At 38.6% G+C, this 26,025-nt stretch overlaps 1 protein-coding gene across 7 annotated transcripts in view; it reads left to right on the top strand.

Moving 5' to 3' along the window:
• Window positions 1-26,025, top strand: part of LOC136432504 (uncharacterized) — a 105,851-nt gene that overhangs the window by 43,006 nt on the left and 36,820 nt on the right. For 6 of the 7 annotated variants that reach the window (XM_066423824.1, XM_066423825.1, XM_066423829.1 and 3 more), the window contains exons 4-11: window positions 7,657-7,894; window positions 10,245-10,373; window positions 13,024-13,130; window positions 13,926-14,018; window positions 17,182-17,232; window positions 19,794-19,856; window positions 21,098-21,228; window positions 24,751-24,848. In XM_066423824.1, coding sequence (XP_066279921.1) covers window positions 7,657-7,894; window positions 10,245-10,373; window positions 13,024-13,130; window positions 13,926-14,018; window positions 17,182-17,232; window positions 19,794-19,856; window positions 21,098-21,228; window positions 24,751-24,848 — 910 coding nt within the window. The remainder of the gene's footprint in view (window positions 1-7,656; window positions 7,895-10,244; window positions 10,374-13,023; window positions 13,131-13,925; window positions 14,019-17,181; window positions 17,233-19,793; window positions 19,857-21,097; window positions 21,229-24,750; window positions 24,849-26,025) is intronic. The other variant, XM_066423826.1, reaches the window with a different exon arrangement.

Genomic DNA, 26,025 nt, shown 5'->3' with positions numbered 1-26,025 from the left:
CCAAAGAAAAACAACGTAAACATTGCTGTCGTCTGACGATGTTGTTTTCCCGCCATTTTTGGGGGCCGCGATGGTGGCGAAACGATTCAACGCACAGTTTTGTTACGCTCTAACATGTGATTGGTACCGTCTATGAAAAGGAAACTGAATACAGAGATGGCGAAGATATTTCCCAATAAGTAGACGGAGTATTGTTGATGTAAGCGGTGTCGTTTTTTCGTAATGATTTCGTAAGTCGGGCCGCATTCAATACGTACGTCGGGCCGCGTAGTAGCCTATTTCCCGTGGAAACATGAACTGGGATGCGCTAGATATAGCCCTTCTCACATGACGTGAGAAGTGCACACAGTCAAAATTTTCCGGTCAAAAGAAAGCTAGAATATAGCAGACTTCAAGCCTAATTTACATTTCCCTAACTTCATCACTAACTTCCGAAGAGAGCAAAATTACCAAAGCGTAGGAAGTTAGGCACACTATCTGGCGTAGCACTAAATCAGAAGGTACATTCGTGAAAATGTCTCACAGCGTCTTCCGCATGTAACGCGGAGCATGAAGGGCCCATGAACAGTATGAATACATTTTTTATCCAAGTATGGTCTTTAGATGAATGTGTTCAAAATTCATTCATTAAAACATGACCATTCTCTGGCAACCAGCAATGGAGCGCCGTGAGTTCCAGCGCGTAAAAAAACGTCCGATATTTGGGCACCCCCGTTAACATCCGCAATTCCAATGACTGAATGCAGTATTCAAATTTTCGACAGCAGCACACTTTAAATGCATTCTGAATATTCTACGAAAGCCTGTGTGATAAAAGTAGAACCCTGTGTGATACGGTAAATCATCACACGATGGGGAACACCCGTATCAAACGTTTTCGCAGTCGAGGTATGACATAAATGTACCTATAAGGAACCGTGTTGGGTAAGGTGAGATAAGAAAGTAAATTGTTTCCATTTCAGGCCTTAAATCTACATAATGCATCGGACTGGAAAGTATCTGACCCCTTCTGCCATCCTGTATCTTTACAAGAGACAGACAGAAATGGAGTATTGTTGTCACGTCTGGTCTAGAGCTGCCTCGAGCTCCCCAATCCGTCTCAGCAGAGTTCAAAACCATTTATGAAATCTGTGTGGGAGCGACCTGTTCACCACCTTTCCACCCCTCTCTCAAACTTTCAAAGGCGTGAGTAAATGTAGCAATTGCAGCATGTTGCCAGAACGTAAGCATTTAAGGTCGTGTTCGCGTATTTAAGGTGAATATCTTGAATATACAATGTAGGTTAATTTTGTCCAAAGACATATTTTATGCAACTGCTGTTACTCGGATGCAATGTTGACCAAAGAGAACAAAAGAGATTCGGCAGTTATAATAGGTTTGAATAGCTGGCTATTTGCCGTATACCCCTTACATTCTGGCAACGTCCTAGCAATCACAACTTTGGCTTCACTCTATCGCTATTTCCATGGCAAGCGCTCTGCTGAGCTTTGATCACTTGAACCACCACTGCTAACCTTTACAGAAAGGACAGAAAATTTGCCATTTACATAGAAGAAAATCATCCTTTCTTCTTAAACATTCCAAATCTCAGGTGTACGCTTGTGCTAAAAGCTTCTTTGCTAGTACATCTGTCATCATAATCCAGTTAGTTCCCCCCCAAACATTTTAGTGCCTCATAATGAGCGTTGTTTTGTGGTGGACTGAAGTAAATGATAAAGAATTATCATTGATGATAAGTCAATCAACCATTGGCAGTCCAAACATTTTCTTCTTAAATGTCATCACAGAAGGTTTCAAGTGAAATACAGCATCTCCATCTCTCTTTACTATAATCACTATAATCATTTTCCTGCAACCAAACACTTTTCTAATCTATTCACTACACCATCTGTATTCATCCTTTTCTAATGTCACATTTCTAATCATTTTGAGAGCTCAATTTTCTCTACAACATCTTCGATCATTTTTATCACAGGAAACGTCAGGGTTTTTTTCACTAAGCAAATGAGTAAATCTCAAAATGTATTCCCTATTTACACCTGTTATCATATTTTTCTGTAACTGATAAGTTTTCAAATCATAATTCGCTGTGCCTTACCTCATTTTTTTTTACAAGAATCACTTTGATTGGTGGTTTGTATCATTACATAATTGCCATCGCACTGGAAAATTTGTAATTCTAAAACTATGCAACAGCTACAATCATTTCAGTACTAAGGACAGGAAAATTATGTCTCCTCATCCCTGTATGGATTTTTTAATGGTCCCAAAGTGAAGAGTTTCATCATTTTTCTTTATTAGTCTTTATTAGATGAAATGTGAACTGTTAGTGTCTATTTCTTACCTATCAACGGGATACAACATGAAACGGTACTGTATTTCTTGATTTGGTAACGGTAACTTAATTCTAGCTACTTAACGGTCACGATTCAACCGTTGAAATTTCATCATTGAAAATATTTGATTACTAACATTTGAGACAGTGATGTTTGTTTACAGCATTAAAATTAAATGCTGTTAACTATTTCCTCCCCCCTCCCCCACCGCTAAAATTGCCAGCTGCAATATCAAATGGATTTACAGTACATTATGTCTCCTTGATTCTAGGAGACATGAGCCAGGTGTGGTGGCATTGACTTCATTTCTACCTGGCGTTACAAAAAAACAAAACCCCTTGAAACAATTGTCCACAGAGGCAACTATAACTATGCGCAACTGCTACCAATTGCTGTATTAGGGCCTCAACAGTACAAAAAAGTGGGAGAGGCAGCAAACTATTTGGACTATTCCATACTGTAATTCACTTTTATCTTCGTGGTAGCAAAATTTCATGATGTAAAGAAAATTGACATTTTCACTGAAGTTTAACTTCACAGTGGAAGCAGGTGATTTACAGAACAGATGTGGGAATTTCAAGGAATCATAGATAATTACAACAGGTTTTTCACAATGATGATAAGTTCATGGTACAGAGGTGACCATGAAAACAGTGAACATAAAGTTACAGTGAAAGAAACAAGAACTACAGTATTCAGACTATTTGAATTTTTCCATGTTCAGACCATGCATGAGACACATCTGCTTTTCTTGGATCCCTATGTTGTAATTGTAGCCTTAGATAGAGATAGATTTGCAACATAAAGGTCTATGCATTGACAGTTCCTGCAGTATGATATACCTGCAGTTAGAAGCTACATGGGTTGTTAAATGGCCAATGATTTAGACTAGTACATGTTTCTGTGTGAGTGTGTGGTGGGGCTGCTGCAATGGAACTGCACTTGGAGCTGTAGCTGGTGCATTATATGGCTAGTATCATATATCCAGTAGTTAAAGGAGAAGCATAAAGTGATGGTGTCACTATGTTCCCCTAGAACTATTTTGTAATTTGTAGTTGACAGTACGAAAGTTAATGTACATGTACATGTACTCTTGATCCACCAATAAAGCTTCAGTCTATGCATAACGTTGTATATATAACAAAAGTTGAGGAGGTTGAAGAAATGACATCGGAATGTACATAGTATTCAATTGGAGTTGGATATCCCAACATTGTGTAGCCTACACTTTAAGAAATGGCATTATTGTTTTTTTCTTTAATGAAGAAAAGTTATCTTCCAGGAAGAAAACTAAGCTGTGTGCAGGAATATGAAAAAGTCAGGACCTTATTTTTTTCTTAGAATATTTTTCTCCAACCAACCTGTTTTTTCTCACACTAGAATCCTCTAGAATGTGATGAAATTTCTTGTTGTTATAATTCTTCTAGAATTTACATCTATAAAAGGAGTATCTCATTTCAATCTTTGTTTACTTTGATTTTTGTCAGAAACAGAGATCAGGAGCCAACAGATGTGACATTGCTAATCAGTATGGTCTGCTCATCCGTGTAATTGTGTATCGACCCCAAATAAATGCCTTAATTTCCCAAGAGTTTGTGGCGGGTTTGTTACATCAAGATCTATGATCTATCATTAGGTGGAAGCACTGAATAAACTATTCCATTTGTATGGCAGTAGGTCAAAGTTACTAAGTGAGCATAAAAATTGTATGAACGGAAATATTTTGCATTTGCTTTCAAATGTTTATTTTTCAGCTTTTCTGTCTCCTATTTGGCACACATGCACCATAAATGTTTGTAAGAATAAAAACATGCATAATAACAGTAAAATTGTATTGGTCTAGCCTCGGGTAAGGTCTGTGATGCAAAGATTCAAATGAAACTTGGCTAGTTTATTCAAAAACCTCTTTTTGATATATTGAATGCCTGTTAGAAAAATGGGAAGTTTACAAGTACACATTTCATTAGCAAATATATGGTGAAAATTGACTTTGTTCCAGTTGGGCTGTATATCAAACAGTCATTTCAGAACCAATATTCCTTTAATGAAAGTAGTATTAAGAATGCATTAGCATGAGGCATTTTAATGAGTTTCATTTCATATTATTTTTAAGTTTTACAAAATCCCTCTAAAATTAATGAGAGGAATAAAGGAAGGAGTAGATAGTAGCTCCATAACTATTAGCCCTACGTTGCTCATCTGTACATACTTGTCATTTTTTACATCACTCAACATTGTCTCTTACTTCACAATCTGTATTACCATATGGTGCCACGCTTTTGTACCTTACTTGAGGTTAGTAACGGATTAATCACGCTAAATACTTATTTATAAAACTAGAATAAAGCATGAGAGTTGAGCTAATGTTAAATTCAATATTAAGTAAAATTTATCACAATTATACAAAAGTTTATTGCAAATACATGCCCAAGGGCTAATTGCAAGTACAAGCAACACACATAACAATTAAGAATACCATGATATCAGCGTCCTGTATAGTGAACGTTATTCAGCACTGCTGCTAGGTTGAGGTCATGGTAACAGTATAGATGTAAGTTAGAAATTACAAAAACTAGATCCAATGTTAGACTACATTATAAGATATACAAAACTAATGCTTGTAAATATTTTGTAAAAACCCTTACATCTGATACAATGTTCAAGTTGAAAAGAGAGCACAAGATCCTTGTATGTCCTTGTCCGTGTATGTATGCTAAGGTGGTATGAGTTGAAGGAGTAAATCATTCATCATTGCTTCATGTCTCATCTTTCTGATAGAGTCTGTTAGCACGCCCATCCATCTTTGAGACTTATTTTCAAGAATGTTGTTTTTCATTTAGATTACCTGGCATTTCAGTTCACTTTGGCAGTAAATGCACCTATGTTGTAAAGATCTGATTGATATTACAGCCAAGAGTTGTCACTGCTTTGACGGGTGCAATTTCTTACAAGTTTCAAAACCAAATTTTCACAATAAAGTACCTTGCCGCTCCCAAATCATTGTTAAACTGTAAATGTAAAGGTAGTCCCATAGCCTCCATTTTTTTTGTTGAGTTGTTAATCCATTGCGTCTAGAGCATGGCATTGAAGGCGGAGCCGGTCCCTCTCCTTTCACCGCCTTTTACTCAGTCAGGTTTCACGCCTGGGTGGAGTGAGGAAGTCATGTTCAGTAACTTTCCAAAGAACACAACGTCAAGCCAGGAATGCCATTATTCAAACTGGTGACCTCTGACCTCTTGTATCCACTAGCCTAGCCGTTTCACTCCACATAGATTTACATTTATTCACATGATGAAAACATTTCACGAAATTTTCTTCAAGCAGCCCTCACATTTTCATTTAGCTGTGGAGTTGTGCCAAGCCGTCAACTGTTATTCATATACTTCTAAGCACTTTATTCTTTTAGCTTCTGGAAGACCGCTTGATATGCAACTAGTGGAGTGAAACTAATCAAACAAGGTGCCTGTATGAAAAAGTCATGTTTGAATATCACAGAAAGGAAGATCCCTGGGCAAGCCTGGCAGCTTGGCACACTGTTTTGGCTATCATCCAAAAATGGCAGGAAATTGTTGAGGTGCCAACATATTTCGCAGAGTAAGCATTTGTCTTTGGAAAGTTGGTTTGAGGAACTGCCAACTGAACAAGAGAGAGGACATGGAATGTTTCATCATCAGTTGTGTCTGCAAAAATTGGCAAGTACATACAAGCAGGGAATGACCAAGCAGTCAGCAATCAATTCATCTTTCTATAGAAGTCTCTACCAGGCTAACTGCTGTAAAGCACTTTATCTTCACGGTAGCAAAATTTCATAGTGTAAAATGGACATTTTCACTGAACTGTAACTTCACGATGTTGGCAAGTGATTTACAGAATGGATGTGTGAAGGAATCATAAATTATAACAACAGGTTTTTTTCACGTTGATGATAAGTTACCGGTACAGATGTGACAGGGAAAACACTGAACATAAAGTTACAGTGAAAGAAACAAGAATTACAGTATGCTGGCTATAAGGAAGAACATTTGCCTGGGGGTTTGGCCATCATAGGGTAACATTTGCCTGCAAAGGGGGAATGTGACTTCCCACAGACTGACTTTCCTGTCCCATTATTCTCCATATTTTTGCCAAATTCTACTCTCCATACCCCTGTAGGAAGGTCTTGTGGAGGCTACTCTTTCTACTAATGATTTCTTGAACTCCTGGACCAACATAAATTGGTGATATATAACTGTCAGAACATTGTCTGACCATGAAGTAGCTAGTTCAAATAAGTTGCCTTCCAAAATCTGAGATAATACACTCAAACTGGACATTCCCTTTTGAGATTTAAGGTTGTTGAGAAGACAAATTTGGCCCTCCATGTGCAAAGTAACTACTGTACATGTTCTGAATAAGGTCCTTGTATAAATGCTCTCTTTATCTTACTGCTATACCCTTGAAATTATGATGCTAGTGGTGTTTTTGCTGTGAATTACCTTGACTCCTTTGACACGGCCACTGCATCATAGTTTCATTGGTAATCTGCTCGAGTCTTGAAACATCTGGACATGTCAGACTATAGTGGATATAGGATAGGAACAATATATTTTCCAGCAGTATAATTATGTGTTCTGCTTTGTATTCTTGTTGGAAGTATTCTATGGTCCTATCAAAAGCTAAAGTAAAACGCTACACAAGATATGATACAGTTGTATACTATATTAGGTACATGTAGTAGGTGATCATTCATTGACTGACATCTTCTTCATGACCTTTGTGACTTATCAGAGGCCCTGTCAATCCAATGAGGATCTTCTTGGCTCTGGTTCATTTCTATTCTGCCAATGGTATATCTCTAAGTTATCTAAACTGCTGTTGACAATGATATATTGCTGAGTTATCTAAACTGCTGTTGACAATGATATATTGCTGAGTTATCTAAACTGCTGTTGACAATGATATATTGCTGAGTTATCTAAACTGCTGTTGACAATGATATATTGCTGAGTTATCTAAACTGCTGTTGACAATGATATATCTCTGAGTTATCTAAACTGCTGTTGACAATGATATATTGCTGAGTTATCTAAACTGCTGTTGACAATGATATATTGCTGAGTTATCTAAACTGCTGTTGACAATGATATATTGCTGAGTTATCTAAACTGCTGTTGACAATGATATATCTCTAAGTTATCTTAACTGTTGTTGACAATGATCTATCTCTGAGTTATCTAAACTTATTACTGTTGACAATGATCAAACTACACTTTTTTGTGACCAGCGCTTACCCAGTGAGCATACAGGTACAATAAAGGTATTCATTCATGTATTCCTACAGACAGTATTGAGTTGACCTGTTTCACCCTTGGAGACCAGACACCGCGATTCCACCTGGTCAAAGCGTACGAGTACTCCGACATGATGACCAACCCAAGAGTGGCGACTCCAGAGAACATCAGCACGCCCCCGTTGGACATGGCGAAAGTGAGCGACTACCAGCTGGTACTGGAGGCTGACGTGGGGCTCTGCTGCTCCGACTTCAAGATGATCTACACGGCAAGATTAGGGGGAAAAATGTAAGGATCTTATCAAAATCTTTCATAAATCTGTTGGGTACCCCAAGAAAAACAAAGAAACAAATAAGAAATAAATATAAAGAGATCTACTGTAGACTGTAGGTAGACAGAGAGACTCACTTCGTGTCCTATCCTGACTGTCAATCTACTGTAGACTGTAGGGAGACAGAGAGACTCACTTCGTGTCCTATCCTGACTGTCAATCACAATTAGCAGTTCAACCAATGAGAGGGTAGCAATTAGTGGTTCAACCAATTTCAGCATCTGTAAACTCTGAGGTATGCACACTTCAGACATCCAGGTGTTAAAGTAATTCTTGATAAGGTCTTGGCCTCAATGATACCATTTTGTTGTAATGTGGTGTTTATAGGGTACCTACCAAAATTATGAGAGTTGATGTTTGTCTTTCTTTTCTTCAGATTTAAATCAAATAGTTTAAGGAACTAATGTTGCTAAGACATGAACATATGTTAGCAAAAGGAACAAAATTGTTTTTGTATGTATAAGGGCCTAAATCAAAGCTACATTTCACCAAGATGTTTTGCTTTATTCAAGTGTGATATATTTTCACCTGTAGAAGAATCACAACCCCCTTAAAAGAACCACAACACAGCAACACATGTTAGCAAAAGGAACAAAATTGTTTTATTTGAATGTGTATAAGGGCCTAAATCACCAAGATGTTTGCCACATATGTAAGTGTGAAATATTGTCACCTGTAACACACAGAAGTGACAGAACACACACATAATTTGCTCTTGGAACTACTTTATGAACCGACCCAGCCTGGTTTGAAGCACAAAAACAGATTTAACTTTGTTCAAATTAGTCATCCAGGGATTTCCTAGGGTTAGAATATTGCCAACTTCTGCTGGTAATCTGCCCAAGGAGCAAACTGTGCTGACGTCAATACTGTCTGACAAACACTTTCAACTGCATAAATCACCACCTAGACTTATTTCCGTGTCACAAACGTGCCTTGCAAGATACACAGGAGACCCTCTTAGTAAAACTTGTTTGATTTTGGCTGATACGACAGCTCATCTAAAAAATCTTCAGGGATTTCAAAAATTACATTTAGGTGCCTTATGTCACTCTAGCTGTTACTTCTAAATAACTTAGTTATGAGCACTGCAAATCAATCACTGTACAGGAAGTACAACTATTAAGATAATGGAATGTGTGAATTGGTAATATTTTACCCTACAACATCCTGTGCTAGATCATCTAAACTTTCATCACGTCTTCAAATGGTAATTTCCTGTTTTTTTCCGACATGAATCATCATTAGCGCTATCACTAGACATCAGGAAATTAGACATAGCCACAGGAAGAAGATAACACCGGAAGCAGAGATTAGGCGCAAGTTGATGAATGTACTTGCCGAGTTTCAAAAAGTTCGGGCTGCGCAAGATAAATGTTTGTCTGGCAAAACTGCCTGGAAAATGAGAGGAGAAGTCTTTAAAGAAGGAAAGTGTGAGGAAGGCTACATGTTTGTACTTCATTATGCACACACAGTCCATATTGCCAAGTGTGTTGGATTCTGCTGGATTTTGATGCTGCAAAGTGTTGTCAATCAGCACAATTGATTGTTCCACTTTTTAGAATTTTGACTGTGAATTGGCTGACCAAGTTCTAAGCTTAGTACATGAAGGATACGTCCAATTTTCTGTACCACACAAAGGTACCAATGCTTTGATACTCTAAAGATTAATACGTCTGGAATTCAGAGTCTGGCAGTCTGAGAGATGAAAAAGGCTGGTGACCTGGTCTAGCTATATTATGAGTCTTCCAACATGTGACATATGCTCTTGCAATTTGTAATGGCAAGCAGAGCATGGAAGAAAGAAGCTGTGGGTTGAATCATGGCTGTGTCACTCACCCGATATGTATGCTATGTTTGGCGGCTCCAGCATAAGCCGTTTTGGAGTTGACGCGGTCCTCAAGACCCCCCTCCCCCAGTCTGAAAAGGGTTTCAAGGGAATTTTCCAGTACTACAAACCTGTAAATATCATATAACAGTATATAGTATCTGTCTAGTTACAACCAGTGGAATATTAGCTCATTGAGTTCATCATTTGAGCTAAACTGGTTTGAGATCACTTACACTTTCTTTCTTTAACAAAGGTCAGTAGGTCATAATAGTGGTCTATGGCTTGCCTGATTTTACTCCTCATTTGGAATGTGGTCTTTACAGGTGATCCCCAAGTGTCTGGTCAATGTAAAATGCTTTTGCTGCCTTAACATGATTTAGAATACTGAAAACAAACAACTAAGAGTGTAAAATTGCATCTCACTGCCCCCCTCCCCATAGGAAGTGCCTAACATTGCTGTGTGTCCTTTGCTTCAGGATGGGAGCCAACATCGATGTAGCTGTGGAGAAGTTGAACATCTCTGGAAAGATGCAGTTCGTGCTCCACATGGACAACGTGACCAAGTTTCCTCACATTGCCAGGGCAACCATCTGCTTCATAGAGAAGTATGCAAAACTGAATAATATGTGTATGGCAACCACTCGACGTATAATCTTTATTTGTATTCAGATACATAGTACAGATACATAGTACAGATACACAGTACAGATACAAATACAGATATTCAAATTGAGTATGGTGACCGTGTCAATTCCTACATCGGAGTGAGGAGTGTTGACACGGTAGCCTTTGCGTGGATTTGCTTAAGGTGGATAATAGGTTGCGAATCTGAGACCCACACACTTTGGGCATCCGTCTTCTCCAGCGGTACCAATTCGAGGGAGACGTGCTGGTTCTGGTTGGGATGCTTGAATAGACTTACTTACTTACTTACTTAGGCCAACTGTCCATCCTTTGGTATAGGCCATGGACTGGGTCCCTCCATCTGGTGCAGTCCAAGACCTTATGTTCCAGCTACTCCCACGTGTGTCCAGATGCCTTCACATCCGCCACAAGGTCCCTCATCCACGTGTTCCTCGGTGTCTTGAGGGGGCTCTGAATAGATTTGCCAAGAAGTAATGATCAATTCAAAGCTGGATGAAGTGAATGCAAGGGGAAAGAAACTCTGAACATGAGTTTTGATCACAAACAATATTCACAAATACAGTTAACATATACACAGCATCAATAAGCATGAATGGGAATGTAGACTAGTTCAGTAAGATGCTCATCCTTTGCCAACAAATTTTACAAACAACTCATATTTGAGAACCAAGGAGATAAGCCGTTTTAAGTTACAATCATATATTTACTAATAATTTCTCAACAAATTTTTCAAGGCAACAGCCCATATTTCAGCACCAAGGAGATATAAACGTTTTTAGGTAACAATGGATTTACTGATAATGACTTCTGATTTTACTCAATGAATGATACTGCATCTTTGATACTTGAATTTCATAGAGCTTTGTGATAGTGCTCGCTATATGAGACAGTGAAATAATGGTCAGTCTGCCCTGTGGTATAGACAATCCAATCTTCTCTCCAAGACTGCAACCATTAGATTGCATGTTCAGTTGCCTCTTCTGAATTTTACTCACTCTCCTGCCAAACCTTCATATCACAGTCTTCTGCTGGATTTTAATGTGGCAAAGTGTTGTCATTCAATATCATTATTGATTGCTACACTTATTATGATGATGATTGATTGCTACACTTTTTAGAATTTTGACCATCAATAGGCTGACCAAGTCCATGATGGATAAGTCCAATATTCTGCAGTGTACAAAGGTACCAATGCTTTAATACTTTAAAGATTAATACGTCTGAAATTCAGAGTCTTGCAGTCTGAGAGATGAAAAAGGCTGGTGACCTGGTCTAGCTATACTATAAGTCTTCCAACATGTGAGCTTTGTTCCTACTATTCCTTCTTCCTTTATCTTGCTTGGCATGCCTAGAAGACATTTTTTTAGTAGCTCCATGATGGGATGAGGAATACTCATAGAAAATGAAAGGTAACTCATGGGATACAAGTGTGTACAAATCCTTTCATCACAGGCAATAAATAACAAGGAACAAATGCAATCATCAATCAGAAAAGGCAGACTTCATCCCCTTACCCATACTGCTTTGTAACTATTTCTGTCCGACAGACAATAGCACTGAGGATGTGTGGCAACACTGCATTGTGTTTATTGGGAATTGCAGAAACACACACACACACACACACACACACATACACATACACACACACACACATACACACACACACATACACACACACATATACATGCACACACATGCACATGCACACTCACATACACATACACACACACACACACATATACACACACAAACACACACACGCACATACATACACACACACACACACACACACACATTTAAACATCCTTGAATAGTGTCATCAGGTTGGTAAGTCACTGGAAAAACAAAGTACTATTCTGTGTACATAACCAAGTGTTTTTACCATGCTGCCGTATCAGTGACCGTCTGTCACCTTCCTTAGGGCAGAGAATTTAAACAAGTCAGCAGTGACAGATCTTATTGCAAGAGACAATTGTGTGATCTGATAGACTGGCAGGGGGCCAAGGTGATACACAGAGAAGAAAACAGATGTACTTGTTGGAATTATGAGGCTGTATTGATCAGAAAATCAATTCTGGTCATGAACCGGGTGCATGAGGGAGGATATAGACTCTGAGTTACATTTGGGTCCTCACTCTTAACACTGCAACAGCAACACTTGTGCAAAGTAGAACACTCGTGCAAAGCAGAATTGCCCTGAGAAGGATGACAGATGGTCACCAAAACATTGTATTGTTTTCTGTTTGTTTGAACCTTTGTTTAGTTATTAGAAAACTCAATTCGGCACGCAGGCCGCTTAATTTTCATTGAGGTCATGAGAGAAGAGGTAAGGGTCAGATACAATATAACAGAGATACAGATTACGTCATTTAAGTCCTAATAACTCTATAAAAACATGGTACAACATAGACATGGTACGACATTCAACATACATGTATAGTAGAGCAAAAGCTGGTTCATGGCCTGTGTCTTGCAAATTTGTGAATGGGAGTAGTGACCCAATTTTTTTTTCCAAATGTGAAAAACAGGAGAGGCTATTCCGAGAAGCAACAAAAAAATTGGTGTGGCCTTAAGAAAGAATACAATTCTAACAGTATTGTTTACTTTCAGACCAGAAGTGTGGTTCTCCATCCGGATGATGAAGGCTGTGAAACTGATGGATGTTCCGGTCCTGAAGACATGGCTACACTCACTACTCATGGACGGCCTCATCACCTGTGAGAGTCTCACTTCTTGTCCTATCCTGACTGTTAATCACAATTAGCAGTTCAACCAATGAGAGAATGGCAATTAGTGGTTCAACCAATGAAAGAGTGGCTGCATGTCTGTCAAATATTTGAATTTTTATATGTTTGTTTGTTTGAACCTTTGTTTATTCATGATAAGCTCAAATCGGCACGCAGGCCACTTTTCATTGAGGTCATGAGGGAAGAGGTAAGGGTCAGATACAATATAACAGAGATACACAGTCATGGATGGAGTTGATGGATGGAGTTGATGGAGGTGGACTAGTCTTTAGTGTCAAACTTGGTTCTTGCAATGCAGCATTATTTATCGTTACTGACATTTCATGTCTAAATCAATACTGAATGCTCTTTTTAATATTGACAAAGATCTATGCCAGGATTAACAATGTTAATAAAATTGCTGATTACAACTGTCATGTAGATTTGAGGTTGTCGTTTACCATGAAATCCTGCACAAACATCAATAAAGTTATCCTTAATCCATGTTGTATTAGACTTGTTTGGTATGACTGAATTTACATAAAAGTAGGAATCAATCATTGTAAGATTTGTAGACACAACAAAACAGATGTTGACTTCATTAGAACTTGTTTTTCATGAAAGCTCAAATTTGAGGACTTTTAAAAACAACTCATCATAACAATATATGTTCAATGATTGAGGATTTTTATCTGATTTTTCTGACGTTCATCCTCCTGCAGATTTTCTTGTAGCAACTGTACAGTTATAAACCTTGACTAAAGTACGGATCCTTTTCTCCTACAGCATTAGTGGACCCCGGTAAGATGGAAATCAAGTTGGCATCTCCAGATTCTGACCAAGAGTTCAGGCCAGAGCTGTCCCGGAGAGATTCCAAAGGTTTGTTCATGTCTATTACCGGTATATAATGTATCATGTAAGCTACAATATGAGGCATCATCAAAATACATCAAAGAGATCTGAGTTAAAACATGCAACTATGGAATAATATATAGAAAGCATTTCATCCTAACCGTTTGATTTTTACTTGCTGCGCATAGTGTATTAACCGTCTCCCCGCTCATAACCAATAGACAATTGGTAGCCAAACAGCTACTTCAGTGTGTTAAAGGTTAATCCTGTCGATGGTCATGATCATGACCTCAACGTCAAAATGAATCGTTATTATGTTTTACAATTCTTAAATGTCTACTAAATCTAAGTGTGTAAAGTGTAAATTTTTGCAGTATTGTCCAGATGAGACCTCAGCAAAGCATCGCATCTGTTAAGCTTAAAAGCTTCCTAAAACCCTACAGTAACAGTGGGATAAAAGCACTGTAAAAACACTGACCTTTTTGCTCTAACTTACCATAAAATTGACAGGAAATTGCTTTCATTTCAGGTTTGGGGCTTAAGGGGTCAATTCTATGACACCATTTGGGCAGACACTATAATTGTGTTAAATCCTTTAATACATGTGTGTCGTATGGACTAGTGATTATTTTTTCATGAAAAAAGCCAAACTTTAGTCCTTCTGGATTTTATACCTTAATTTGGATTCGAAATCTGAAAACTGTGTATTGTTTGAGGCGCTCAGATCTTTATCTTATTTTATCTCGTTGTGAATGTTTCGTGGTTCTTCATAGCTCTAGGCAAGCCTTCCAAAGTTCAGCATGCATCCTCACGCAGTTAATGAACTTTAAGCTTAATTACAGCGTGGTATCGAATAAGAAAATATTCCCCTGTCCTACATGTAACTATATACATGTGGCTGATGCTTTCCATTCCTCTGCAACCAGGGCTGCAAAACAAGTTTTGGAAGTCGTCCTAAATTTTCATAAACTAACACACAAATGTGAATAGTTTCATCAGGTTGGTAAGTCACTGACTAAAAAGACTCTTTGTACAAAACCAAGTGTTCTATTCCTACAACATTTCAGTGACCCTTCAGTCCTCAGGGCAACTTTTCCACAAACATTATTCCTCAAATGTTCTGCCGCTGGTAATATAAAACCCAATGTATTCTGTTTCATCTGTATGTGAAGCACTTTCAAGGGCTTAAAAGCTCTATACCAGGTAATTTGGTAGTTCTGCCATATTGTGACCTCTCACATAGACCAGTGCATGTAGATAAGTCCTCATCCATAGACAGAAAGGTTCAAAGCTGTGGGTCAATGTTTTCAGTGGTCTATATATATGGCTGTACATCATTGTGGAAGGTAATAGCTTCACCTGAATACTTATTTTGCATGTGCCAAAGCTGTGATAACGTGGCACAACCTTTTATCTCTTCTGTAGTAAAGTAAAGAGTGGTATGATTGAAGGCCAGGTGGCTTGTGAGACAGTTTGTGATGCGTGGAAGATGGCAGACGGACGCAGCATCCATTTTCATCAAGCAACTTAAAAGAGAACTTCAACTCAACAGCATAACCTGTGACTAATGCATCTAAAACATGTCTAACCTTGACGACCAATGCATTTTTCAGTCTAGAACTTGTTCTTTTAAATCTTTTCCATACGATGCATATGTTCAACATTTTACAGGACCTACAGATCATTTCCGTTCATGACATTATTCCTACAAAATAGAATGGAAAATGATATTTTCTTTTTTGATCAACAACGACTTGGATCACTGGAAAAAAATCATTGTCTAGAATGACCTCTCAGCCCAATTAAGGCCTGTGACACCCGGGGGTTGGCTAGGTTAGCAGTTATTTGCACGTAACTTTTGATGTATCTATCTATTTTCAAAAAAAATTGGCCAGCTGATGGAAATAACAAATATTTCGAATATCAAAACAAGAAAATTTTCAATGTCATATATTTTTGGGTTAAAAACAAAGATTTTGGTAAATAAATACTGCTGTTCATTGATCTGTGAATTCCCCGGCGGGGGCAGGGACTTTAACCTTGATTTTTTACGACATAGGAGATAATAAGTATTGAAATTAATCTGTCCAAGGCTATTTTGTCTAATTTGACGATATCGTGTTTTATTTGGGGCCAAAACATTAAAAACAGTGATTTTTTGTCTAATTTTCCCTCAAAAATTGCTCTTGCTAAAATATAATAATTCTAAGGTCAAATAGCCTTGGATAATATTTTTCAGCAAGGTATAATACTAACAGATTCATTGCTTTTTCTAGGAATCATGTGATTTTGACCGGGGAAATAGCATTTAAAGCTGACATACTACGGGGATTTAAGCTGATGTGTAAATTCCCCGCCGTTTTCGCGCCATACCACACCCCGGGGGGCCGTTCGAACGTTCGAACATGTTCGGACGGTACCATTTTGCAGCTTCCACGGGGGTCCCTTTTTGTTAATAGCCTCTACCTATGTCAATATTTGATAGATATTTGATCAAAACCTGTACTGTTATTATTCATAAGTCCCGCCCAAAGTAGTTAGTATGCCAAATATTTAGTAAATTCCTGTTTTTGCAATATAACGTTACATTGTACCCGATTGGGCCATTCTGAAAACGTCATGGCCTCGCCAGGTTACCTGCGGTCACTGAGCGGTTGGAAATTCATGTTCGACAGAAATTGTCACAGGCCTTAAATTGCCTGAGCTGATTGCCTTTGGGGAACTGCCTTGCTATTGGTTGTAACCATTGCGACAAGGTGTCCTGTTTAGTACATAGTAGAAGTATATTGAGCATTTCTGGTGCAGTGCAATAAATTCGTCAGAATTTATTGCACTGCACCAGAAATGCTCAATATACTGATGACCTAGATCTTGGCAATATGTAGTTTGGACCTGACAGTGTGTTGTACAACCTTCAGTAGAAGGCTGATCATATGTAGATTGAAGCTATCAAACAGATAATTGACAACCAAGGACTATCTAAGAATCTTAGCAGGTGAATATGTGGTAATTTGGGCATAATTTCCAGAGTTGTCACATGTCATCCAATGAAGTTTTGATTATTTCAGACTATAAATAATCATTAATTTTCTACCCTGGAGTCCATTGCAGCAGACTTGCATGTTGTTGTGCATAGCTTCATAAGTATGGTTTGTTTTCTGTTCAATTTGATTCATCTTCATTGTTTCAGAGCATACATTTCCATATCATGATATCACTCCAGCAGATAACCAACTTTCAGGTATTCTATTTGTTGTATTAAATGTTTTCGTGGTGTTTTCAAAGTCACCTTCAGTTCTCCTTAAGTTCTGTTCTCTGTCCATGTGCAAGATAGGGCATGGATCACCATTAAGTTAAATGATACAACATAACAAATTTCGTACATCCCCACTTTGAAAAATGCTATTCCATGCTTTTCAATGAAAAGGACCATTGTGAAGTCAAATTGGTTATGCATACAGCCTCCGGCAGCCAGAGCAATTCTTATGAAGAAAATCTTTAAAGACTCACTCTATTACAGTGTGCATGGCAGAACAAATTCCCACAATTGTCAATTCATATTCCAATGTGTCTTTCCCTCTCAATAGACAAATTTCAAATACACAAGCTAGTTTCATCACGGGGGGATTTTGCTCACGGACTGTCTATGTCATTGCGCACATCTGTATATTATAGAACGCATTCGAGCAAAATTCCCAAAACCCCCGGCCAGTGTGATAAAGCCTGGCGTCTCATGGATATTCACTTCCCATGGGCTGCACAGCGCCCGCACACATACCATCAAACGTTTCCGATATCTCTATACAATGTCAGTGGCTATCCCCCATCCTCACTTGTGTAGAATTCAGAGAAAACCGGCTTAATTTGTACTTATCTGCCCTAAATAAGTCAGATTTTAATCGAAGACCTGCTTCCTCTGAATTTCAGGGGAATGTCGCTTGAATGTGTTCTGTTCTTTCCGGACGTGCGCGATGACCTAGACAGTTCGTGAGCAAATTCCCCCATCTGACCAAACCAGTTTGTGTGGTTCAAATTCGTCTATTCAATTTATTACTTCATGCATACTCTTGTCATAAATTCATCTCGACTCATACTGGAAGTGGCCCAAGGAAGTCATTATCACATCCTTTTCATTTCCTGTGTTCAGTGGAGCAAACAGCGGAGCCAGATCAGTCCTTGACCCCTGCTTAATCCATAGCGTTCCTAATCAGGCCTTGGCCTTGACATCTGTTCACCCCCATGCCATCTCTAATCAGGCCTAGGAAAAAAGTTATAACAACTATAATGGTTTCAGCACTAAGGGCAGGACTGTTGTTTTTCTTTTTTAGATAAAAAATCTCATCTTTAGGCCCTCAAAAAAATGTTTCCGGTTACCTGACTGAATCTTGCAAAAACTTGCCCTCCTAGCCTTTTTTTAGGGGTCGACCACTGGCGAAGAAACATAGAATTTTCATTCTGACATCTGAGAGACGAAAACAATGTAGAATTATTTACCAACATGCTCTCATCAGTTCTGTTGCAATAACAAAATTTAATGACATAAACAGACACACCAAACCAACATGTAGGTCCTCTTTATGTTGACAACATGTCATGTTGACCGTTGAAATTTAGATTGATTTAAAGAGAACCCCTACCTACCGACCCTAATCTTTTTTAGGACTGTAATCCAAAACAAAACATAAATTTTTCTATGCCGCACTCTAAAGCTTTCATGATATTTAGCACGAAGCCTTGTGAGGACAGATTGTATACAATTGGGCATGTAACAATTCAATATAATCAGAGATGGTTTAAATGTTTTTAATGATCGTTAGGGACATATGACAACCAGGGTTTTGGGCCTGCAAATCTCAGACATTTTTGCATACATGTTTCTCTGTGTTGTGGTCACATACATGGTAGATGGTGTGATTTTCTTTGTGTTGCATCTACATGGTAGACGGTGTGATTTTCTTTGTGTTGCATCTACTGTATCACTACAAAAACATAGGCCTGATTGACACGCACATTTTCTGAGTCGACTCAATTAGTTGCTTTCAATTGTCAATTTGGAGTTGACTTGGATTTGACTCAAAAACGTGTAAATCGGGCCATAGTGTGTGCTGTGGTGTTTGGTGTCAATATGCATATCACAGCTTCTTTTTTTTAACACACTCAATGTCTTTGGTTGATAAATCTATTAGGAGCATAGTGTATGAAACCTGATAGTGTTTTTTTTTTCTTTTGTAAGTTTGCTTAGTGAATACAACTGAGTCACCCACCTTGCCTTCCTTTGCTGCTTGTGATTTGTGTTTGAGTAACTTTGAATTCATTTTTGTTAGTTTGTTTCAGTGTGGGGAAAATGGTGAAATGATAATTGTTAAGTGGTCTGTCTTAATGTGACATCCAGTGTGTAATAAAACAGAGATAGCATAAGGGACAAATCTACCTTCAAAACGAATGTAGAGACCTTTAAGAATATGAGTTTAATAAGTACTCCTCAATGACATGTGCCCAGATTCCTTGATATTAGCAAATATGAACTTTTAATTTTGGAGGGTGATTGCATTTTCTAACATCATAATTTGTGCTGTCCTTATATAATTAACAATTTCATAATACTTCTGGACGGAATGGAAAATGATAGCTGAGATACAAACCTGTTTACCATATATATTAAAGAACATAATTTTGCAGCCCTTTGGCGGTGAGTTGCCTCATATCAAAAGTTGAACATCTTAATAAAACTCTGTCCACTTTCAGATTTAATGGCTTCCTTGACAGAAAGATGACATGTCTGATTTTATTTCTTAATTTCAGCCAAGGGCGTTCTTGCAGTCACCTTGAGCAGTGTTCCTCCCAAGCTGAACGAGTTTGCTCAAGGTTTGTCATCACTTTCTTTTCTTACACTAATGAAACTTGGAACTTGAAACTTTTAAAACGATTAACAAGAGAGAGTGAGAGAGAGAGAAAAAACAATGGAAGCTGTGATAGAGGTGTATCTGAAAATGACTCAAATGAAAAAGGAATTCATTAATTCAATTTGTTCTCATACATTTATATGAAAAATTGTAGCATGTGGATATCTTCTGACTCTGTTTACTCACTGCCCAGGCCAACAGTGCATTCCAGTCTAGATAAGGATTGATTGATTGTACCAAAGTACAGACCTACTCAGCTTCTATTTTCAATTGGTGATATTCATTTTTCTTAGGATCCAAGAAACCAAGAAATTAAATTGGTACGGCTTAAGTGCTGAATTTTAATGAAAAAAAATCTAATTTCTACCTGTAGTACATGCTGCCTTTCAGTCTATTATTGAACTTGCCTTTAGGCTAATATTTCTGCCAGTAGGGGGTTGTAGATGGTGTATTGAGTAAATGCACTTATGGAGCCTTGAAAAGCCTTTTGATCTTCTGAGTTTATTGTCAACTAAGTGTTTTGCAAAGTACAAATTCCTTCTAAAGTGATGAAACTTTTATGACGAACTAGTAAAGGTGCAGAATATGAGGAAAGAACGTCAAAAGGAACAAATTTGAAATCAGTTGACAGATGTAGTGTACATTGCGTCCAGGGGATAGTATTCAAATCCCTGCTGTACATGTGTCGCTCACCTGACATTCAAGCTACTTGAAAGGGTTGCAGTTCTCATAGAATGGGGTGTTTAGCTGTGGTCTACTATTCATTGCACCTGATGAAAAGAGCTAGAGAAATATACCATTTTACAATGAACCTAAATACTGTACATGTACATGCACATGTACATGTACATGTAGCAGCTGTCTTCTCTGTAATAAGCAGTGGAAGAATACAACGTCCATGATGCAAAATGATGACGTTGTTGTTGTGATGTGAGATCTCACTGAAAATCATGACCGTAGTTTTTGTAGGCTAACAAAACTAAGGGGATCATCGTATGGCACAATTTTATGCGGTTTTAAAATCCTAAAAGTGCAAAGTTATTACGCAAATGTGCTAAGTGCTAAACACTGTTAGTATGTCACTCAGAATTTTTATCTTTCCATTTTTTGGCCCTAATATTGCGTTGGTCACCTTTAAGGATTGAGATTACTTTCGTAGAATATAGATTTTACAACTGCTTTATTTCCACAACAACACTGCAGTATTTATGGAGGAGACCAGGTGGTGTGTGCTGAAGCTGGGTGAGCAGAAGGAAGTGACGCAGCAGACCCTGGCAACGGCCAAGTGGCAGGACACCTGCGCATTCCTCATAGACGACTTGGAGAAGGACAAGGTCAGTTTCTTCATCCGTCTTCAAGATCCCCATCTATTTTCATTGCTTTTCCCTTCCACTACATTTTCGTTGAAAATTGGATGGCACCAAAGGTAGTGTTTTGGCGCTGATTAAAATTGCAGCAAGCTGCATATCGCATTTTTGAACTGATATGATGGGGCACAAAGTTCTGATTAAAGTGCTACAAATGGCCTCACAGAGTAGAGACTGCTGTTATCAGCCCAAAATAGAGTGCAAACATATTGGGGTCGAGCCATGTGCTATGCACTGACAAAAAAATCTGCTTCTCTTTGTGATTTGTCGTAATGCCTCTCTGTCCTGTGTCAAGCTCTACAGAAATCAGTTGGCAGCCTGGTGTCTGAAGCATGTATCCAGAACGTATCTGCATTAGCGTACATAGGGTTGTGTTCCCATATGTAAGGATGATATCTTGTAACTTTATAGTTTCCAAAATGTTGCGTCGGGAAAAAATTCATATGCAACGGACAAAACTTTGACGTAACAATGACCAAACATCCAACAGGTAACTTGATGAATTCTATTGTAACTGATGCTAGGTAAAAAATTGCATCTTGCTAGTCAAGGATCAAATGTTGGCATGGTTAAATGTTGAAATGCCACCGATCATTGATTAATACATTCAAGCAATTCACCAGCCAGGCTCATTGCCTGGAGTCCTGCATGTGTGTTCTGGGACATTGCTTGTGTCTGAAATATATCTATAGTGTACAGTACACACACGAGCACTTTTTTCTTAGTCAAAGCACGATGTTCCAAGAATAGTTGTCGGCAGGAGCTGGAATTCAATTCTGTAGAATAATCAGGATGTCGTGTAAAGTAAAATCCCCTGGTTATGAAGGGATGACTGCCTTCTGAAAACTTCCTAAACTAAGTTCTTTCCCTTTGTGTGCTAACGTCATACTTCAAGAGAAACGTTTAAAAAAACTATGAAATCAAAGAGACAGACCCGACAACTGCACAGAGGTGATACTTCAAAGTAATGAATTGAGGAGAAATTTCCTGTAGCACCTTTTTATTGAATATCATTCCTTTGTCATGCAAAGTCACAAAAGGTTTTGTGCAAATTTCTTGAACTTTCTGACAATGAAATACATGTACTGTTAAATTACATTTAAGTTTGCGTGGTTTTAATTTCGCAGTAGGGGGGAAATTGAGTGTTTGCGGGGGTTTTAAGTTTGCGTTTGAGACAATAGTAGACAAGGAGGGCAAAAAATTATGCGATGATTTTAAGTTCGCGACAAAGAGCTTACCACATAAAACCACTGCAAGCATGTCTGCATTTACAGTACGTCTTTGTGGTGTGTACTTACAGTGCCAGGGTAGTGTGAGAACAAATAACTCACTAAGGGAGTGGTTCATTTACTTCCGCCGAACTGTATCTCATGCATTTTGATTAGGTGAAGAAATCCCTTGAAATTATTTGCTGACACCGTACTGCGTTTTGACAAATATCCAGGACTTTGAATTTTTAGGTCAGCAATTATGTAGGTCGCTGGAGGCCCAATCGCATTACATCTTTCATGCAAAGATGAATAGAAAATGCTTTGAATATTTTCTATGTGTATACAAAACCAGGTCACTGTTATTAGGCACCGTTTATATTTCCGTGGATCATGTATCACACAAACGTCCCAAATGGCACCCCTGTCACTGTAATTGGTCTGTCCCATTTGTCTTATAGGGCGTATTCACGTGACGTCATCACCCCTGCCCTCCGTGGGCGGCCATTTTGGTGCTCACCCTGCAGCGAAGTTTCTCGGTGTCCGACGGTCTCTAAATTTCCAAGGAATGCGAAGTCGTCTGATCGCTGTTTTATTATATGCAAAGAGTCTTCAACCTCACATCCTTTTCGTTACAAAAATCCAATTTCACCTACAGGAAATGACCCATTATCGACGAGCTAGGAAAGGTTTTCCCCAGCAGCCTACAAACATGACCGCTAAAATTATTTACAGAGTAAGCATAAAATCAGTTCACAGCATACAAGTGTTCCAAGGCCTGCAACCACGTAGTACAGTGTCTTGAGTGTCGTAAAAAAATTTGTTGACAGGAAGACGGGAGTATGTTATGATTGGGAAAGTTTGACGTTGAAAGACCCCAGTTTACGAACGTATGAAGCATTGACTACACGGTACCGCAACTGTGTTACACAACGGGCCTGTAATTTGCTTTGCGATACAAAAGGTTTCCATACACACACGTTGATTCTCAAACTTCAACTATTTAGATCCGCTGTTCGTATGTCAGAAATCCACTTTTGTTTCAGTCGTTAGTCCCTTCGTATGTTCCCGCACCTACACTAGAAACGCAAAACCAATCTTACTGTTACCCGATCAGTGTGTGCTTTATCAGTCCCAATCCAACATCTGACCACGAGGCAAAACACCATGATTATGAGACAAAACGTTTTGAAGGGAAATTGTGCATGGGGTAGAAAACATTTGGCATTTATACGGAGAGTTCCATAGGGCTCCACTATCAAGTGAACACCAAAATGGCCGACAGTGCTCGTTGCTAGGGGAAGGGTCACGTGACTGAATACGCCCTATACCTTAGACCATACTGACTTCATTATATGGATGACATCCATGCACGCATAAATTTTTGCCTGCTCCCCCAAAAAAGTTTGCCACCATACTCCAAATCATACAACGAAGCCACAAAATGAACAAATACGCCGTAAATTGCCAAGTCACTTCCAAAAGACAGGTGCAGCCCCAAAAGAGATGTCCTGACCCCGAAGTTAGCAACTAATTGGAAACAGGAGGTCAACTGTGAGGCTGCTGCCACAGGGACGCCCCTCCTGCTGAGACAGTGCAGGTGATTTATTGGTGGCTCAAGAGAGGACTTCCCTCAGGTTCTGACACACTTTCCTTACTGCTGCAGGACAATTCTCAGTTTCACTTTCCTTCGCAAAGACACCTGATAAAAGATGGACTATGAAATTTGTGAGTGGTGTGAATATGAAGGAGTCTATGTTTTCATCAATGACTGGGGACAGATGGTTGAAAGGGGTCTGTCAAACAAAATGTGCTGTCTAGTGTATTGAAATCTCCAGCTGGATGAGATTGGTGTTAAGATATATATTCCTGTCTTCTGCAAAAGTCTTAATCCCATTGAAATTCATCCAACAGGTTACATAAATCTGCCACTTTGAAAAATAATGTCTTTTAGTTACCCCTGGTGCAGTACACACCCAGATACCTGTATGCACAGTTAAGCTGTACTGGAGGTCATTATACTGGGGGATGTTGCATTGGAGATCTCTTTAGTCAACCCAGAACTGATGTGTCATTTGCACCCACTAAAGTACATATATGATCTACCCATTAATGTCTAATGGGTGTTCAAAGATAATCTTAGCATTTCTAATGGAGGAATGCAACGATATGACTAATCTTTCACAATCACCACCTCTACTTTACCCTCAAAGCAAAAATCCCTCCAGCTATGTGTAATCTGAGCCCAGCAATAAAGGCACCACTTTCTCTTATCTTACAGCTGTCAATCAAGATGAAGGGGCGGGGCATGCTGGCGACGCACACCCTGGCTCAGTACGACCTCTCCCTAGGTAGCTACGGACTGGAGGAAAGCCATAAGTAAGACTTTTATCTTTATAAATCTTTTCTGCTTATGATTGCTGCTGCATTTCTATATACCCGAAGTTTTCTCCCCTGTAAATTACAGCCAAAATGACCTCTGGGGTCTTTTATTGATGACAGGTGACAAACATATTACCCTGATGACAAAGATATACTACCTGAAAAAATAGCGAAGATATGCTTTCCCCTTTATGAGCCTCCACTTACAGATTAGATAGAGTGAAGAGAAATGGATTGATCCTCTTATTGCACATTACGTAGATGTTAAAGAAATGGACTTTCCCTAATTGACTCCCACTTACATTTTTAAATCCATCTTCATTTCCCCAACAAGATTGAAAGTCAAGCTCCCTCCGGAATAACAATTCTTCCGAGTTGTCACCATTAATACAAGACTTATAGCTAAGGGAAAAATTACAGCAGCAATGCATCCCAGGACACAGAAATCAATTTTGTAGCAATCGCATATTTCTTCTGTTTTGAAATACCATCCTTGTTGTTCACCAATATTTCCCAGCAGTGTCCAATAATAATTTCAAACCTTCATTCACAAAAGCAAGTAATGGACATCAAGAGTCAGATAATTAAAAGTGTCTGTTGTCATTCTTCAATCTCTATGGGCTGGTATCTATAGAATGACCAAAGGCTCCCATCTGGTTTCATTCAAGCATTTCAGTAGACTATTATATGATAATAGAGAGATTGTTCGAGGTACTAAAATATTGAAGACCTCAAGTTTCAGTACCTGAGAAGTACAATGCTCTTAATGTAAAACTTAATATAAACAATTACTGGAATACCTCACCGGAGTTCCAGATGTAAGATGATGATGATGTGTAAAAAACTGGCATTTCAACTGAGGAACCGACAGCTCAGGTTTCAATGCCTTCAAGACTACAAAGCTGATTAATAACTTAGTGGCACAGCAGAGTTACGTCCAAGTAATATGATGCATGTAATTGCTTTTCAGCAATTTATACAGCTGTTCATAGGGGCTTTACAGAATAGGCATTTTGCCAGCATAACTTACCTCATATAATTGTGACCCAATATAGAGATATAGAGATATTGGTGACAAAAAGTCTGATACTATTGTCAGATTGTATGGCTGATGCAGTGCACAATACAGATCTGTGTGGTATGCACCTAACCCTGATCCTAACCCAAACCCTAA

Source organism: Branchiostoma lanceolatum, chromosome 4 (genome assembly GCF_035083965.1).
Source record: "Branchiostoma lanceolatum isolate klBraLanc5 chromosome 4, klBraLanc5.hap2, whole genome shotgun sequence".
Taxonomy (NCBI): Eukaryota; Metazoa; Chordata; class Leptocardii; order Amphioxiformes; family Branchiostomatidae; genus Branchiostoma; species Branchiostoma lanceolatum.
Note: the sequence above shows the minus strand (reverse complement) of the source record. Positions and strands in the feature narration are given on the sequence as shown.